The sequence below is a fragment of the Symphodus melops genome (assembly GCF_947650265.1).
Source record: "Symphodus melops genome assembly, chromosome: 21".
Lineage (NCBI taxonomy): Eukaryota > Metazoa > Chordata > Actinopteri > Labriformes > Labridae > Symphodus > Symphodus melops.
The window spans coordinates 9,013,753-9,032,385 of NC_136711.1; the positions used below are offsets into that span (position 1 = coordinate 9,013,753).

General features: G+C 39.0%; 2 protein-coding genes across 2 annotated transcripts in view; both read left to right on the forward strand.

Moving 5' to 3' along the window:
- Positions 1-80: 80 nt before the first annotated feature.
- On the forward strand, positions 81-16,469 carry LOC306817326 (vesicular glutamate transporter 1-like). The gene is made up of 13 exons (XM_079334113.1): positions 81-1,432; positions 8,894-9,146; positions 9,928-10,046; positions 10,145-10,259; positions 10,356-10,443; positions 10,873-10,959; positions 11,729-11,865; positions 12,753-12,902; positions 13,083-13,215; positions 13,708-13,818; positions 14,005-14,132; positions 14,280-14,349; positions 14,516-16,469. Exons 1-13 carry the CDS (start codon positions 1,371-1,373, stop codon positions 14,812-14,814), a joined length of 1,752 nt encoding a protein of 583 aa, XP_079190239.1. The 5' UTR covers positions 81-1,370; the 3' UTR covers positions 14,815-16,469.
- A 322-nt stretch (positions 16,470-16,791) lies between these two features.
- Positions 16,792-18,633, forward strand: part of LOC306817322 (SH3 and multiple ankyrin repeat domains protein 1-like) — a 56,635-nt gene continuing 54,793 nt past the window's right edge. The window contains exon 1 of the mRNA XM_079334105.1: positions 16,792-16,841. The gene's annotated coding sequence lies outside the window, so the exon portion shown is untranslated. The remainder of the gene's footprint in view (positions 16,842-18,633) is intronic.

The following is an 18,633-nucleotide window of genomic DNA, read 5'->3' on the forward strand; positions in this document are numbered from 1 at the left end:
TAAGTGTCCTTATTTTCACAAATATTCTCAGTGTAGTTTTTGTAAATCCAGTTTCTGACAAAGTTCATGAACCCCCACATTTTGCACTCTGACTACCAGGCTTACAGTATGATTACAGTCTGGTCAAATCAGAAATGGAAACCAGCAGAAAATTTGACTTGTCATTGAAGGAAAAACTTAGCTGTTGCTTTAAAAGTGATTTGTATTGCTCAGACTATGAGGACCCTTATACTGGAGCGTCTTCATGTATTGATTGCCTCTTTTTGTTAACCAGCATCTCCCAGAATGTCATGATTGAAATGAGATGTTTTTATGTTCAGTTTAAAAAAATATAAAATTCCAGTTTCATTTCCAACACTGAACCTCAATTAAAAATTAGTTCATTCAGTTCCTTCCAAACTTGGACTATCTGGCACATTGCGTGGGACATGTCACACACTCAAGTTTCATGTAAAGCTTAGTCATTCCATTGTTTCATAATTCATATGTCTGAAATAACTATCACAGATTCCAGGTTTTTGCAGTTCTGCACCCACATTAAAGTGGTGACAGCGATGATGCGTTATGACAGCCCTGGTTTGACGCACAGGATGCGTGGCTCAAAACAGCAACACAAAAATTGGACTTATTAGCGAGACTGTTTTATTATGATTAATATATTTGTACTTTTAGACTTGTTTTTTTTTAATATACAGTAAATCTTAAATCCTGCTATGAAAAAATCTGCTAAAATATTGGAAAATTTCACTACTACTATAACAAACTGTCGAATATTCACTACAAGGTCGTGAGATTAGCCCGTCACTCCCGTTTTACAAATACCTGGGATCTCTGTTAATATGCTTCGATCGGGCAGTGTTTACTCTCTCCATTCAAGGCTTGTGCGCTCCAAGAATAGCCGTCAGCGCTTAAAACGTCGGGCTGCGGGGAAGGAAGTGACATTCTTCCTTCCACTCACTACACACTTGGAGAGATTAGCGCGCGGGCAGCAGTAATCTGGTTTCAGGACCACGGCCAGAGACACCCTTTGGCCACGAATCCTGCCGAAAGTTGTCTCCAGCGGGGTGTGAACATTTGAGGACACCAAAGAGTGAAAGAAGTTCATCAGAACGTGAAGGACTCCGACAAAGTGGATCTGAAAATGTTTGTTCGATTGGTTTTATTCAATGAAGCTTGTTAATCTCTGGACAATCAGTGTGTCGGATTCCAACGCAGATGATCCTGCGCATTTAGGAGTTTTATGATCAACTAAAATCAAGTTTCTTTGTGTGTGAGTGAAAACACGGGGCGAAGGGAGTAGTGGAGAAGGCTGTGCGCTCGATCGGGGGCGCGCAAAGACTTCACATTGGTCGGATCCTGGACTCGTGAGGATGGAGATCCGGCCGGACAGATTTAAGGTCGTGGCAGCCAAGACTCTCGGGAAAATATACGGGTACGTAAAATCTATCTAGGATCAATTAAAGACACAAATACTAAAACAAAAAAACAAGAAGAACGACTTCGAGCGTAGGCCTATAATCGGGCCGAAAAGTCCATCCTTTACGATTAAAGAAGATTAATGAATGGCAGTTTATGGTTGCTGGAAAATGATTCTTACTTGAGTTTTTGTCAAAAACGAGGAGCATAACTGCTCAATTAAAGATTAAGCCGTCCAGAGGCCTGGATTAGTGTAGGCTTGGATCACCTGGCACATCTGTCCCCCTATAGGCTTCTGAATCTGCCACATAAGAGACTGGAGTATGCATTATGTATCACTTCACAAGCAACTGCAGACATGCAATGGATCATTTAAAAGTTCTGAAATCTAAAAATAGTCTATGCAATGATAAATTATTTCACTTCAGGCCAAAAGTGTTCCATCATTGTAAGATGAAGCGTTGGATCAATACTTGAATTTATGTTCTTCAGGCTTTTATGCTGTGCTGTCACATTGTCATATTACAAGATGCCACACGTCTGTTTTTGCGTCTCATTACTGGCAACAAAGCAATATATTTTAACCAAACACGAACCACGTTTGATATGGCATGAGTAAGTAAGTGAGTGCAAACTCATTAAGAGTAACGTAGAGTGTGTTATGTATAACGGGCCTCTGGAGGCACTCTCTGCCTCACCTGTCACTTTGGGGCAGTGAGCTTAAGAGGACGTTGATTATCCCTGAATCTTGGAAACGCAACAACTTTCCAAAACGTGAAGTGACTTTTAGAGTTTGGGCTAGAAATTAGCAGAGCAAAGACTGTATATCACATGGACTTTAGGATTTACAAGGAACGTGCGTAAAGGTCCCACCCCCTACACTCTCAGAAGTTCCAAGTACACTCTTCCATGTCTTTATCTTAGCGAGCTGTATAAAAATGCGTGACACCCCTGCCTCGCTGAGAGCAGGTGTGTGAGTCAGTCGGAAGTCTGGCAATGATGGACTCCCTTTTCTTTCTCTCGGGATTTGATGCAGCGTCTAAACACTTAAATCCTCTCCACAAATAGACTCTGCTCGTCCAAGCTGTCGGCCCACGTAAATCCCTGCAGGCCGTACACCTTGGCCACCTCTCTCTCTTTTTCTCCCCCACCCCCTTAAGTAGCCCGATAACTCGTCATCGTGACCCCCTCCTTCCTCATCTCACAGCCAGCCAGGATTAGGCCACTCGACCTACGACAGAACCCACAGCAGCCTATAAGCGTTTATTTCCGTAGAGCGCACGTGCCCCCAGGTGCTCCCTTGGTACCTCGCTGTCGTGCGTAACGCGCAACGGCCCATACCTCACTCCTGGTCTCGGCACGCAACATGTCAAGCGGTCTAACAGAGCAGAAAGCACATAACATTTTTCAGAAATAAGTTTACTATTTTTGTTGGTTTACATTTTAGAATTCAGATATAGAACTGTAATGTGCAACTGTCTAAACAAATTCTTACTGATTTTGGTACTTTTACGTTGATTTCAAAGAACTGTGTCTGTAGTGTAAGAGTGTCAGTACACAAGTGTTCTATTTAGAACTAAATCTCTATTCTGTTGATCTATAAACATGCTTAGGAAAGGCCCAAGTGAACCTGAATGTAACCTCTGTCAAAGTTAATGTAACCAAAGAGAAGCATTGTTAGAAACTAAACACAACTTCCTGTCAATGTGTTATATGCAACTAACAACTGAAAATACTTTTTGAAATCGATTGACAGGGCAATACTGTATTTATTGGTTGTTGCCAAGCAAAATGTCCCTCATATCTAAAGGTTATGTCATTTAAAAAAATTGTTTCGTAAAAAAACAAGAACAATCTAAAAACAAGTTATTATTAAAAGACGCCTCAAAGATGTAGATTATTTACCTTAAAAAAAGAGAGTAAACTTTATTGACTAGTTGTTAAAGTTAGAATGAATGGTTGTAATTAATCAATAAAGGTCAAATTAATGAGAGCATTATTATTTAAAATTCATTTCTTGATGTCTTGTGAAAAGAGATGGAAATCAGCAGGCTATATACACGTGTTGGAGTAATGGAGACAATTGCCTCTTTCGAACAATCTCCTTCTGTTTGTTGACTTAAAACATTCCTTGCAGTTAGCTTGACTCAGGCCCAAGCTGTTGAACTGTCCTGACACTTGCCCTTGATATATGAAATGAGATTAACTTGGATAGAAACTGCTAATTCGCACAGAAGTTCTGGTTGTGTAAACACAATTTTCTGACATAACCTCAAGATGCAAAACTGAGAACTTTTCTTTTTTAAGTGAAGCTGGTCCACAGAAGCAATAAAACCTCTCGTCATGGTTTGTCCAGTGCGACAGAGCGAAGGTCAGATAGCGTGTGAGGATTAGAGCGGATTTCTTAGCTCAGGGTCTGTCATGAAAAGTCAGTGCAGCACATGCATTTTATGAGACAAAGTGTGAAAACTAGTAATGCCACTGCATTTGAGAGATGAGTCTTGTTGGCTGGATACTAGATAATAAGCTGCTGTTGAAAAAGAAGGAGATGCTAGGACTGTGTGGGACAATGCATGAGTCAGGGGAGTTGACGATAAAAGGCAGGTTTAAAGATGAAGAGGAGACAGGAAGAATGAAGAGAGAGACCCGCTCAGACAAAAATAGTCCAAGAGAGCCAGAGATATTAATAATTCAAAAGGGAGAAGCATTAATACTTGATCAGCGTCGGAGACTGTTAGAACCCCTGCTTACAGTAACTAATAGATCATGTATGTTTTATCACTGTGTAGCTTTTATTTCCCAGTTTGTGTACTGATTAGAAAAGGTTTGAGGTGGGGAACATAGAATTCAATTTGAGTCTCTCTTTTTTTTTGTCACTGAATGCGTTTGTATCCATAGAAATATAGAAAGACTGTCCTATGTCTCGTGAAGCTGGCGAGCAGCCATAACGGTTGAAAAGATCTTCATCTGATCCTCTCTTTCCCTCAGAATTGTGACTGGCCGTATCCCTGGTGACCTGATGTATCAGTACCATCCTGGTGAAGGGTGGAGTTTGTAAGAGTACAGAGAGAATCTCAGAAATCTCAGAATAAACCTGAAGCAGTTGGCCAGGTTGGGTTATTGCAACATTATGTTGAGAAGCAATGCTTTGTTGAAGCAGAGTCAGGGTTTCTGGCACCATTTCAACAACTACAGAAGAACATGAATGAAAGGCTTGAGGAGGCCAAAAAACGTATGCAACTCCTGTCGTATAAAAATCTCCTTCAACCAAAAATGTGTTGATATCATAAATAAGCAATGCTTCCTCACAAGGTATCGGTACATGTTATCTATGTAAGGAGCACAGAGTACAATAGCTATGCTTTTACATTAATGTTATGCAGATGAAACTCCAGCTAGCTATCAACTATTTAGCATTCAGGAGAGACATGTTGAACACAATCATTGTCTCAAACATGATATTCAGCAGAGATACATAAAAAGAAAGTGGGTTACAGTTTATATACAATCTTTCATTTCCGTTTATTTATCATATTAAATATGATTATCTGAATATTGAACAATGGTATCGCCTATTTTTCACACAGTGTTTAGCTCTGGTGGATGGACAAAATGACCTTGTCATAGTTGCTATAATCTTTGTCTTGGCTTTGTGGTGGGTTCTCATAAGTACCTTTGCATAAAAAGCTTCCAAAGTCACAAAATGTTACAATAGCTTAACATTAGCACATGGTTTGCTAGTTTACGGTTAGCTACATTGCTATGCTATATGCAAACTATAAAAACATTATACGCGACACAGTTCACATGGTTGAGAACTTTAACAATACTAAAAGTTGATATTTAGACTTTTCAGTCGTGTTCTGTGTTGCAGATTAAGCAGGACTGTCTGGCGCCTTCAGTCTCCAATCATACACCTCATACCATACAGCTCCTGTCATATCATAAAGGTTTGGTTGAGTTAATATTACGTTGCAAGCGAGAATATAATTGCAGCTCCCAGCTCAGTACTGTGATGTATGAAACAATCATTTATTGTGACCAATCAATGAAGAGTTATCCTTATTCTTCTTTGCATTTGACATGACTCTCATAGGTCTTTATATTGTTACTGTCTTTATACTTTAGATTGTAGTTTTTGTTCATAACACTGTAGAATTATTTTTTTTGGTTTACAGCAGTTATATTGTTGCTTATCTTTTTTATTCTAATGAAATTTTCTTGTTATTTTAGGTGACAACAAAGCATTTATCGGTCTATTCTATTCCGCGTAATAAATCACTGTCTTCTGCATTTAAACATTGTTTACTTCATCACCTAAGGAGCTGATGATATTTGTCAGTTTCCATGATCACGTCTCCCAGCATGATGTACAGTAAAGGAGACTTGTTGTTCAGAACAAATGTGATAAATGTTATTGACAAAGCTTAAGTCAGCTAAGAATCATAATATACTTACCCATGGTTCATTTCAACACCAGGATCACTGTCTCATTGTATCTCCTTCTGTTCTGTACAACAAACTGTCAAATAATTCAGTCGACAAAAAACACACCCATCCCCCACTTCGAGCTATAGTTATGCTCTGCACTGGTGGGTGATGTAATAAAAAGATTTTTGCCCATGTTTTAAACAAAGGCCATTGGGACGATTTGTGTCATTTCAAAATATGAAAACCTAAAATTATATATTAAAGGAATGGAATTTCAAAAGGAGTTATGTGCTCCATCTTCATCACCTGCAGTGCCTCGAGTCTGATCTGAGAACTCAGCACTGCACATGTCATGTTTAATAGATGACATACTGCATTTAGATACATATTTGATGCTTGTTAGACTGAAGGCTGGCAGAGGTCATGGTTTCTCAGGGTTTCTCAGCAGGAAATATGGACATGGGTTAGAGACAACAGCAGAAAAAAAGAGGAGTAAGCCTGGTGTGTTACTGTACAAACTGCATATTTTACTCACACTGTTCTCTTCAGTGACTGCAGTTTCAACAGGAGAAGATTGGTCTGCAAAGGAAAAATATTCCGACCTTGAAATTAACAGTCTCAGTCGAAGGTTTTTCAGCGAGCATCCGTTGGTGTAGGATGACAGACTATTATGCTACAAGTCTTTTGTTAAGATGCCGATCAAACATAGACTATGAAAAAGTGGACACAGCCACCATGACAGCACTCGTCGGTTTGTAAACACCCCTTTCGAAGACTTGAATTCTTTTTTTCTTTCCGTTTTACCAGAAGTGACTTCCTTTGGGGAAAAAGGGTGGATACACACTGCTTCATCTAAATCCTAGTTGACAAGTCTTACTCCATGGTAGCTTGTCAATCAAAGGCTTCCACGCCTTTCAGCATACCATGATTTGTCGTCTGTTTTACTCTCAACTGGACCATTATTTACCAAATGAACATGACTGGGTTTTGAAGGAAACTTGAAGCTGGCAATTGAGACAATAAACTCATTGGGAAATGTTTACTGAGCTAATGAATAAACTGAAAGTTCGAGTACTTTTGTACTTGGGTATTTGGTGAAGAGCAGCGTCTCAGCCTGCTGGCAGTTATAATAAATGTCACTTCACATTAAATGAATACATTTTTTATAAATACAATCAACAGAAGACTACAAAAAGGTTTGCGTTAAACTTTAAACCACCTAGAAAAAATGATCTGATCTACTGGCGGCGCGCAATGCATCTTTCATACAACAAAACAACACGTGTTGTCCATTTAGTACACTTGCCTTAATGCGTATGCAATATGGGGCGTTTCTGCTCGAGAGTTAAAAATACAGGGAGGAGAACATGCAAATAACTTAAGTTAGTACGCGAAATGCGATTGACCAAGCCTGACATGCACAACAGGCTGCTGTTATTGTAGTTAGCAGGAGACAAATGCACAATGATAGAATATGTAAATATTGTGTCTTTGTTTCAAATCACAGGCTTCAATAGTTGTTAACAAAGAGAAACATGATTAAACTAATATACTGCATATTGTTGCCTATTCATAGCCAAACCGAACAGTCTCTGCATTTTAAAGAATTTCATTATCGACATCAGTGTCCCGTTTCTTTACATTTTAAACTGGGGATTTCCTTTTTCTCGGGTTATGTGCCTCTCCCCCAGCTCATCCCCTGGTGTTCGCTCTTCTGCTGCAGTAGGACGATAGGATTGGGGGACCTTACCACTACTTATACCTTTTTCTGTGCCACAGAGGACAGAGCTTGCACTTCCTGTGCAATGGATGGCAATGATGGAGGGAAGAAACAAGAACACTCAATTTAGCAGTCTTTACTTGGGATCTTAGTACACCAGGCCCTAAATATATGAATGAATGGATGAATGGATATTTTATTTTCATGTCTATTCATTTACATGCCATCATGGAATAATTCAGACACATTGACAAGCTCAATCAAAAGTTTCATTAACTGATATGTTGCAGGTCTAAATCATATTCATAGTACCATTATGTTATTATGAGCTGTTGTATGACTGGCTTCACTTTTGAGAGTAGGGGTTTCCAGACCGTTAATGTTCAGGTCAGTGTTAGATCCACAATTATATTGAAATCTCAGTGTCACCTAAACATACAATCTCTTTATTTTCAAAGCTCAATAACGGTTGTTGTTATTTTTCTGACATTGAAGAATTAAAGGGTGCTTTGGATTGTATTTTCAAGATCCTTTCTGTGGCAAGCTATCTTAACCTGGCAAGGGCTGCTATACAACACTGCGAATACTACTTTACAATTGCTGATGACAAACTGACATTGAACGCTAACACCAAGACAAGATTTGCAAAGGCTTGGCAGTGTCTCTATTTTTCAAGGTAGCTGAGAAGGGGAGGGGGTTGCATTGTGTGTACAAAATGAGCACAAACTGAGCAGGGTTGTTAGGTAGGTAGGTAGGTAGTAAGACAACAGGGCAACCAACGTGCAGGATTTCTTCCCTGACAGACCAGAGCACACCTAATTTGGTGCACAGGATTATAGAAGAACCGCTGCCCCCTCTTTGGTCTGAGTATGAACTCTTGGCTTCTGGCCACAGGTACAGAATGCCCAGGAAGTGGACTAAAAGAGGCCTTACTTCCTTTGTATGACGGAGCATTCAGCTGCTTAACAAGCTCTGATAAAACAGTATGGACTTCGCACCCTGACCTTTACTGTACTCACCTCTTGACCTCCCTTATATGTAATCAAGCGATGCCTTAGTGATGGATTTTTTTAATGATTTGAGTTTAATGTTTGTTGTTTTGTTGTCCTGTCTGGTTGTTGTTGTCTCTGTTAATCATGTTTTACTGTTTTAATGCTCTTGGTGTGAGACAAATCCCTCTCAAGGTTCATTCAAACTAATGTTTGAAATAGGACAACGACAAGCCAAGACGTTATATTTCTAGTTCAAGACCAACCCAGTAACAGACTTGAGTCCTATAAGAAGCCGTTTGCATATTACATTTCCCACTTACTCCATTCCTCACAGAGCCCTTGAGAAGAAGCAGGAAAATGGGGAGACCATCGAGCTGTCGGCTGAGGGGCGCCCAGAGCTGGTCGAGGAAAAGGATCTGCCCGTTGTGGACTGCACGTGTTTCGGCCTACCCAGGCGCTACATCATCGCCATCCTTTCCGGCATTGGCTTTTGCATCTCCTTCGGTATCAGGTGTAACCTTGGCGTGGCCATCGTCAGCATGGTGAACAGCCACACAGTCTTCAAAAACAACAAGGAAGTTATAGTGGTGAGTTTTGGTCTGGGATATTGGAGGGGTTTGTGTATTTCAGTAAAAAGATAGTTCACCAACATCAAAGCAAAATAAATGATGTGACATCCAAATAAACGAGTAGGTCATGTTATTCTTAGTTTCTGTAGTCCTTGACTGAAACAGCTTTAAACACGATGTCCTCCCGTCCATGTAAACATGACGTAAACACCGCTCCGACAACAGTACAGCAGCGGGTATCAAGCTTCTTACTCAATGTAGACAGTCATGGCTCAGAGAGACATTCACAAAGGATATCACTGATTTATGCTGTTTTTATTGATATTTTCTAGACTTTATTAATCACTGGGAAAATGAGACTTTTTCTCTGTTGTTTTGAGACACGTTTCACACATAGGCCTGAAAGAATTAACAGGACCTTTAGACATGCATTAAAGGAGAGAGACACTGAAATGTCTTTTTCGTTTGATATCATTCTAATTTATCCCTCAAGATAACTGGAATTGATGTCAGATTCACAACTAAGCAATGATGAAAATTAATCAGATCTTTCAGCCTAAGTTCTTATAAACAATGGATTGATTACCTCATGACTTTAAAATATGAGTCTTGGTGTTCAGTCAGTGGTCAAGAATAAAATCAATCATTTCTTTTGACTATTTATCTGTTAGCGTAGTGTAATGTTTTCCCCTTTAAACCTAAAATGAATCACTCCTGTGTTTTTCAAGGGTCAATCTCAAACTAATTAAATGTACAGATTGCTGTTGTTTCTCATGGTCTTGTTGGTGCTTCTCCTCAGAAAGCTCAGTTTGACTGGGATCCAGAGACAGTGGGGATGATCCACGGGTCCTTCTTCTGGGGATACATCGTAACTCAAATCCCTGGAGGGTTCATCTGTCAAAAGTTTGCAGCAAACAGGTTTGTGAAACGACTATATATATGGTATGCAAGCGATAGTTGGACATTCTTTACTCATACTGAACATCTCTTCCATTTTCTATTCTCTCTTCCTCCAGAGTGTTTGGCTTTGCTATAGTGGCTACGTCTTGCCTGAATATGCTCATCCCTGCAGCAGCACGAATGCATTTTGGCTGTGTTATCATTGTCAGGGTGTTTCAAGGACTTGTGGAGGTGCTTGGCTCTTGTTTCTAGCTTTTTATAACAAGATAAATGTATGTATTTTATTTTGAACATTCATCAAAAGATGTATTCTCCCCTATCCCTCAGGGAGTTTCATATCCAGCCTGTCATGGTATTTGGGCAAAGTGGGCTCCACCTCTCGAGAGAAGTCGCCTGGCTACGACAGCCTTTTGTGGTGAGTCATAATCACTGCACCTGTTTCATTCAGTCTTTAAACAATGGATGTCTGTTATCACTTTTTGAGACATCTATTGCAACAACGAATGCTAAAACGACTAGTCCCTATATCACACAAGTGTTTAATTCAAAATGAATCTACATCTATTCCTATTAACTTGTAAGATATTTCCCAATAACAAGCAGCCCATTGTTGGTTCCAGCTGATGAGTTGCTGCTTCTCTGTCATTTGACAGTGTTAAAAATACCTCTTTTGTATTGGGCTGTCAAACAAGTCAAGACAATGAAAGACGCCGTTTTTTCACTATTTTCTGACATGTTATAGACTTAACAGTTAAATGACAAAATAGGAGGTTGATAAATTAATTAATAAGTGCTGGTTGACGGCCTAAACACAAAAGACACACAATCTCTTTCCTTTTTTTAGGTTCTTATGCTGGTGCTGTGATTGCCATGCCTTTAGCTGGAATACTGGTGCAGTACTCAGGATGGTCATCAGTCTTTTACGTCTATGGTGAGAGAGCTTTATCCTTTAATTTTCAAAGGAATGTTGTCCATTATAATCTTAAATAATAGTCCTACATTAATCAGATGGTTTGTGACAGAACATCAACATGCTTAACTCAAATCGTATGAAGACTCACTCATCAGTATTAAGGAAAGGATTTGAGGGCACATTTTGGAGCTGAACAGTATAAAAAAAAAAAAAAGCAAAGGACAGCATCATAAAGGGCTTGATTGCACAGAGGGATACGTTTTTCTAGTGGGGTTTTTTTGGGGGCGTGCTTAAAAAAATAAGAAAATAAACATTACAAAGTTCTCCAAACTTTCGCTTTTTATGACATTTCTCCCTCCTCGTCTGGGAGAAACATTCGCCCAAATCTATTTATTTATTTATTTGGCTGCATGTTGTGCAACACATTTCTGTGTGATCAGGCCGCTTACATTAGACAGGTAAAAGAAACCTTTCCGACATTATTTATAAATTCAACATCAATTGCCTCAGCCTTCTGTAATTTTTTGTATTTTAATTTTTAATATGTATTTGAGGTCGCCGACTTACTGGCCGGGGACTACAGCTGGAAATCAGCAGCAAAGGCCTTTTATTGTAAAAAGGAACTGTTCACAAAAGAATAAACTAAAGTAAACATCATAGAGCTGCTTTTAGAGTTAAAGTGTCTACTTTGCATCTTGTTTATAACCTTTAACTTTCAGTTAAAACTAACTTACACTGAAATAAATCCTTTTCTTTTCCCTTTTTTTGACTTCCTTCCTCCTCCTAGGAAGTTTTGGGGTCTTGTGGTACTGCTTCTGGTTCCTCGTGTCTTATGAAAGTCCAGCTGCCCATCCCACCATCACTGAGGAAGAGAGAACATATATTGAGGAAAGCATTGGCAAGACAGCTCAACAGGCAGTAACGGTCAGTACAGTAAATAGATTTCTCTGCAGAATGTGGTTTGGCATTGGCATGCTGAAAAAATCAAGTCACTCCTAAACCTGAAGCTAGCGTTCAGCATTAATAGGGCCGTCACCATTGCTCTTTGCACTGGTGGCTGACTTTTGAACTGCTGATAACAAGCTGGATAGCCCTTCACCTCTTTAGTCCCGAGGATGCCACATCCAAGAATTCCAAACAAAATATCTATTTTTGACTCATCAGACCTCAGTATAGTTTTCCACTTCACCTCAGTCTTTTTTTTTAAGAGCTTGGGCCCAGAGATGGGGCAGTAGTGCTGAATATGTTTTCCTCTTTGCATGGTAAAGTTTCAACTAGTATTCAACTGGCAATGCAGCATGAACTGTGCTCTCTCCTGAGCCCATGCAGTGATAGTTATTTGACATTTTACGTTGAGAAGTGTTATTGTAAAAGTTTCGATTTTGCCTGAAAAGTCTTTCACAGAATAATGAACCCCTCCCCAGCTTCCCCTCAGAAAAGACTCTGCTGGTTCAGACAAAAAAGGTTTTTTGGAAGAATTCTGGACAAGCTTGATTTATTTTCATGGTCAAAAGTGACAGAAAACAACAGCGGTGTGGGAGTCTTGCCATTTCTTGTTAAGATTCATTTAATGTAATGAAATCTTAAAGTCCATTAAAAAAGAGACAAAGAATTGAAAAGAAGTGAGGAAAAAATGATATGGACTAAATTGTTTTGTAATTCTTGATATCTAAATTGTCCCATATCTTAATAATCATGTATCTGTACTGTTAAGTAAAAGTTTAAGTTTAATGGCAACATCAGAAACTTATATGAACAGAACCCTTTAGTAGGCACTCGCTCTATGAGGGATGTGTTTTTGTGTGTTTCAGAAATTCAACACACCGTGGAGGGCCTTCTTTACATCCATGCCAGTTTATGCCATCATCGTAGCTAACTTCTGCAGAAGCTGGACTTTCTACTTGCTTCTCATCAGCCAGCCTGCATACTTTGAGGAGGTGTTTGGGTTCGAAATTAGCAAGGTAACAAAAAAAAACAAATGTGGGAATTGTATGAATGTTGTTTGCTGTATTATAGCAGGGGCAAAAGTTTCTAGAAGCTCGATAAAATGATACTGTAAAGCAAAGAACAAAGGTATAGACAAACTATTGACTGCTCGTCTAAAATATGTTTGATAGAAATTCTTTTTCCCTCTCATCTAGGTGGGCATAGTCTCCGCCCTTCCCCATCTTGTCATGACCATTATTGTACCCATTGGCGGTCAACTAGCAGACTATCTGCGCTCAAACCATATCATGTCCACCACTAACGTCAGGAAAATGATGAACTGTGGAGGTAAGAAAGTCTGATCAAAATTAAACGTTTTACAGCCTTTTTTTGCTCATCAACAGAAGCTTTTCTTTGCAGCTTATTTTTAGCACAGTGGCTGGTTTGATCACATAAACCTGAAAAACTGCACAGTAGATCGTCTGCTCTGTTTAACATAACTGTTATGTTTGCTTTGGTGAGAAAACATTTGGTGCATAAAAGGAAATGATGGCTCACTGAAAAGCAGAAACGCTGCCTCTGTTGGCTATTTTTGGACTACACAGAGCAATCGATAGCATTGAAATGGAGAAGCACACAGTGTACATATCACTTTGAGCAGAGCTGTCAGTGCAGGTGTAACAATTGCTCAGTCATCAGCATTTTATAAAAAGAAGGGGAGCATAATGGGAGATGTATTTTCTCTAGTTGGTTGAAATGAACATTTTGCAGCGAGACTTCTCATTTTAACACACATTCAAGTCCTTCTTTGTTAGTTTGCTAATCATGTGTCTGCATCAGGGTTTGGGATGGAGGCAACGCTGCTGCTGGTGGTGGGCTTCTCTCACACGAAAGGTGTTGCCATTACTTTCCTGGTTCTGGCTGTGGGTTTCTCTGGCTTTGCAATTTCAGGTGAAATCAAGATTTTTTCAACAACATTTCATCACACACACAAACACACACAAACACACACACACACACACACACACACACACACACACACACACACACAAATTGTTTGCAGATAACATCAAACGTCAAAATAAACGAGTAGCTTCCTATTTTGTATTTATCTTTGTTCGTATCCTTCCTCAAAAGGTTTCAATGTCAACCACCTTGACATTGCTCCACGCTATGCCAGCATCCTCATGGGGATCTCTAACGGAGTGGGCACTTTATCTGGGATGGTTTGCCCACTTATAGTTGGTGCCATGACAAAGCACAAGGTGAGGACTTATTAACATGTTTAATAGACAAACAAAGAAAAACACTTTGAAACTTATTTAACATGTCTTCTCTTGTCTGAAGGTGTGATTTTATTACCATGGATTATCGTCTTGTATTCTCTCTTAATTTGCTCCCTCTTTTTATAGACACGGGAGGAGTGGCAGGGTGTGTTTCTGATCGCCTCACTGGTTCATTATGGAGGTGTAATATTCTATGGTGTGTATACCTTTCCTTAACTTTTGTTCCAAAATAATTTTTAACATGAACCAGAGCGTCAGTGTCTTTAAGCATGAAGGAACCTGTGCATTATTCTTCATGCAATTATCTGCAGACTGAAAAATCTCTGACACTAACTTATCCCTTTTTTTTGTTGGGACTGCAGGCCTCTTTGCATCGGGTGAGAAGCAAGCCTGGGCAGAGCCGGAGCAGCAGAGCGATGAGAAATGTGGCATTCTGGATGAAGACGAGCTAGCCAATGAGACAGAAGAGCTGTATCGCACAAGTGGCGGAGGAGGCTACGGAGCCATGAACCAGGGAGCAGATCCAAATGGAGGTGGAGGTGGAGGAGGAGGAGGAGGAGGAGGATGGGTTTCTGACTGGGACAAAACTGAGGAGTATGTCCAACCTGCTGGAACCAATAATTATTTACATGGAGGAGAGGGAGACCGAGAGTTTTCATAAGAAGAAGATCATCTGCATATAGCTTTTAGTGATTGAGTCACCAGTGTGAAGTTTCACCTGATGGCAGGAAGGACTTTAAAATCGTTAAAGGGGACACTTTTGAGGAAGCGTGACTGTAAAATTAAAACTATGAACTGAATTTAAAGAGACTCCACAGTTGAGGTGAATACACTAGTGAGTTTAAAATATGTGTTTGTGTGTGTGATTGAAACTGTGTACTGTGTGTGACAGACCATTTAAGTAACATGTTTTAGGACCTCTCAGGAGGAGGGAGGGATTTTTTCGGTCTGATGTCGCTTTTTTATGTTAAATCATTGTAATAAATGTAGATTACTCCAAGATTATCCAACAAGATTTGACTTTAAATTATATGCCCCACTTATAGTTGAATCATACAGGATTTTCAATATTTAAATGGGAATATGTCACAAGCCTATTATCACGTGTTGGGTGAGAACCTAGAGAGTTTGTTCAGTGTGTTTCATGAATTGTTGACAAATGCACCAAAACTGGAGCTATAAGGTTTTCACGTAATGTTACAAAAGATTTTTCCAAAAAGCAAAGTTAAATGTTGTCCTTATGTGCACACTTTCAAGAAGACGCATGTGACTTGTGCCAACACAAAAAATATGTTGCTCAGTAGTATTGGTTTACTCTCCACTGAGAAGATATTTGAACACCTGGAAATGTAACTGCACACAGCTTTCAAAGAAGTCCAACAGCCCACACTGACTTTGTGATTTCTTTATTTAAATATGTTTTAATTACAAGGCCTCAAACTTGCCTGCTTACTTACAAGCTGTGGGGAAATGCCTCGTATACATTCAGAGGAAATGTCATTATGCAGTGCAATAACACTACATTAACCATAGTCTTAGTCTAGGGCTGTATTTATTTCTATTTCCATATGGCTGTTATTTCCTGAATGATTTTCCATGAGCTTCACACAAAATATATATTTCCTTTATGTTATTCTTCATGTCACTCTTGTGTTCAGGGAATTCAAGCATCTACAAAGGCACTTGGCTATCACTACATGACCTAAAAACCCCAACAGAAGCCAGGCTCTGCTCTTTCTCTTTCACAGCAGCAGCAGCAGCAGCTATGTACAAAGAACACTTAACAGAGCCTGATGGCTGATGTGAATTATATAGCATCAGTCAAAGTTTAAAACTGCAAATAAGATAAAAAAAAATGTTCGGCTGATAGAGCCATCACATAGAACCCAGTCTATAAAAAACCTTGTGATTTTTTATGTATGGTGCAGCAAGCAGTAGATGTTGAACAATCAGTAAACCTGCTCCCATTAAGAATTAAAGGCTTATCATGAACAACAAGCAATGAAACTTCATTGTACATGAGCAATATGTTTTTAATTTGTATAAGTAGATGTTATAATGTATTAGCTAGTTGGGAAGAAGAAGGTTTAAAGATTTTAAACATTTCAGCACTAGAGTTTCACCAAACAGCATCACTCACTGTTACGGTTCACTGATAGATTAAATATTAAATTCAAGGGTTTTTACTGTTTGACTGTTGACTTTTTATTTCATTATTTTCTTGTTAAATGTTTTGTTCTGGATTGTAAACAAAACCAGTATATGTAAAAATCATGTACATGTGGAAAATATTGTACAATAAAATTTAGAGGTCAATATTCTTGTACAATTTTAAATATTCTTAGCAGTTAGTGCTTGGTAGCTACAGCTGAGAGTTACCTTTTCAACCAACGTATTTTATGTTAAACACCAGTTGTGTTTTTTTCAAGTCAACCATGTGTGGTTCAGGCACTAATCATGCGGCTCTTTATACCCTTGACTACAGTGGTTTCATGTTACTCATAGTGCTGTACTCCGTGCTGTGTCCAGACAGCTTATCGATCACTGAGCTAAAATACAAGAGCATTGAAATGAAGAAGGGACTCACCAGTTTTCCTCAGCCAGGAAGTCACTGAGGCTTTGGCACACACCCTTACAGTCCAACTCTGGTCTCTGGAATCAGTGGGATTATCCTGCAACCATCTGTCAGTGGGAGAAACTGTAGTCACCTGGATGTAACTCAAATTCTCTGAGGACACTGGTAGAGTTATAAAGGGCTTTACTGTTGACTTGCCTGATTGAAGCCCTGCCTCAACACCCTGAGAAAGATATTTGTACTCACCACCAACAACCTAATTGGACTCTAGTATAAGAGCTGAGATAGAATTGATTATAACTGCACAGAGGTTAAACCAAGCATTAAGTGTGACACAGCCAGTCCTCCTTTGGATTCATTCAAACAAAAGTGAATGTGGAAGGACATGGCCATTTGCCGTTTCCTGAATAAAGTCCCTGAATAAAGGTGGATATAACTTGTTGGAGCCAAGTGTTTTAAGGATGTGGCCTCTATTTATAATTCTAAGATCGACTCTTCTATTACACAATAAGCACAGAAACATTAGTAATTGTTATCAGCCAAGTCATAGCAGAGTAGTACATAGCAGTGTTTTTAAAGGATTTATGAAAGTTAGTCGCATACGCCCTATAAGTAGACTTAAACATAACTAAAAGGCCCAACCAACACTCATGTCTACTCAGTGTTATTACAAAAACATATGTTAATGAGCAATTTAAGCAAGCTAAATAATTATCAAATCAACATAAATAAAGTTTAGGCTAGTTTATTTTATTTATTAAAAGTCACTAACTAAAAGAAAATATTGACTTAAGCTCATTAGCTAATTTAGTCAGTCTTTGTTGGTAAAAGTTGTGCATTGTTTGACCACTGTAAAGCTTGAAAAGTTTAAATTAACTTTATTAGTGCACTTTACCAAAGTATGTTTACCATTTGTGGTTAAAGAATAATTTATGTATTCCAGACCTGTAATTACTCATACACACTCAAACAGACGTTTTTTTTAATCGGTTTTACCCATACACTGTAAATATACTAAGGTTTTACCACAGGCCTACACCTGACTGTCATTTCGTATTGTAGTCATAGGCTATTTGTAGGCCGCGTCATACACGCGCGATATCTGGTGTCTCCGGTTTGAAAGAAAGAAATGCCGGAAAGACTCATCAGTTGTAATTTCCCTCCTACGTTGACCAGAAAACCACAAAACATACACTGGGCCATGAGATAAAGTTAGGGGATAAAGTAATAAACGCTCTGAAAGCTGACTGACAGAGACTTTAGAGAGAACAGACAGATAACAGCAGTGTATAAAAGTCCGCAAACAAACAAAGCTACAAACACCTGCACGCGCAGCTCGTGAAGACCACCTTTGTCCAGGTAAGCCTGTACAAAGCTTTGCTGTTTTACCATTCGTGATCAATATTTTGTTACTTTTGAATGACCGATTATTGTTGGCCGCTTGGCTATTATTGTATTATTTGATATGATGTGCTTTGGCAATTACTGAATTGAAAAACTGAATTGAACATCATCATTTCTAATGTAGCGTGTCCATATATTCAAGTAGACGTTTCAAATGTTTTACGAAGTCTGGATTTATGCAATATGATTTTTTTAAGGTACAGTAAGGGTAGGCATAGGATTGACATTTTTTTTTTTTTAATTATTTCGTTTTGCTTTAGAAGTTAAATGGAGAGAAGGAATCAGAGGTAACTCTTCAAAGAGGGTCAAGTCCATAGACAATGGAAAGATTGTGATGGTAAGTTTCTTATCATGACAAACCAAATCGCAAGGAGGTTTAACTTATTTGTCTGGTCTTGTTAATGACCTGACATTGTCTGAGCTTGTTAACACCATCCTGATTGGCTTTCTTGGCTTTAATCATGTTCTGTGCTCCACAAACATTAAGAAAGACAGTTACAC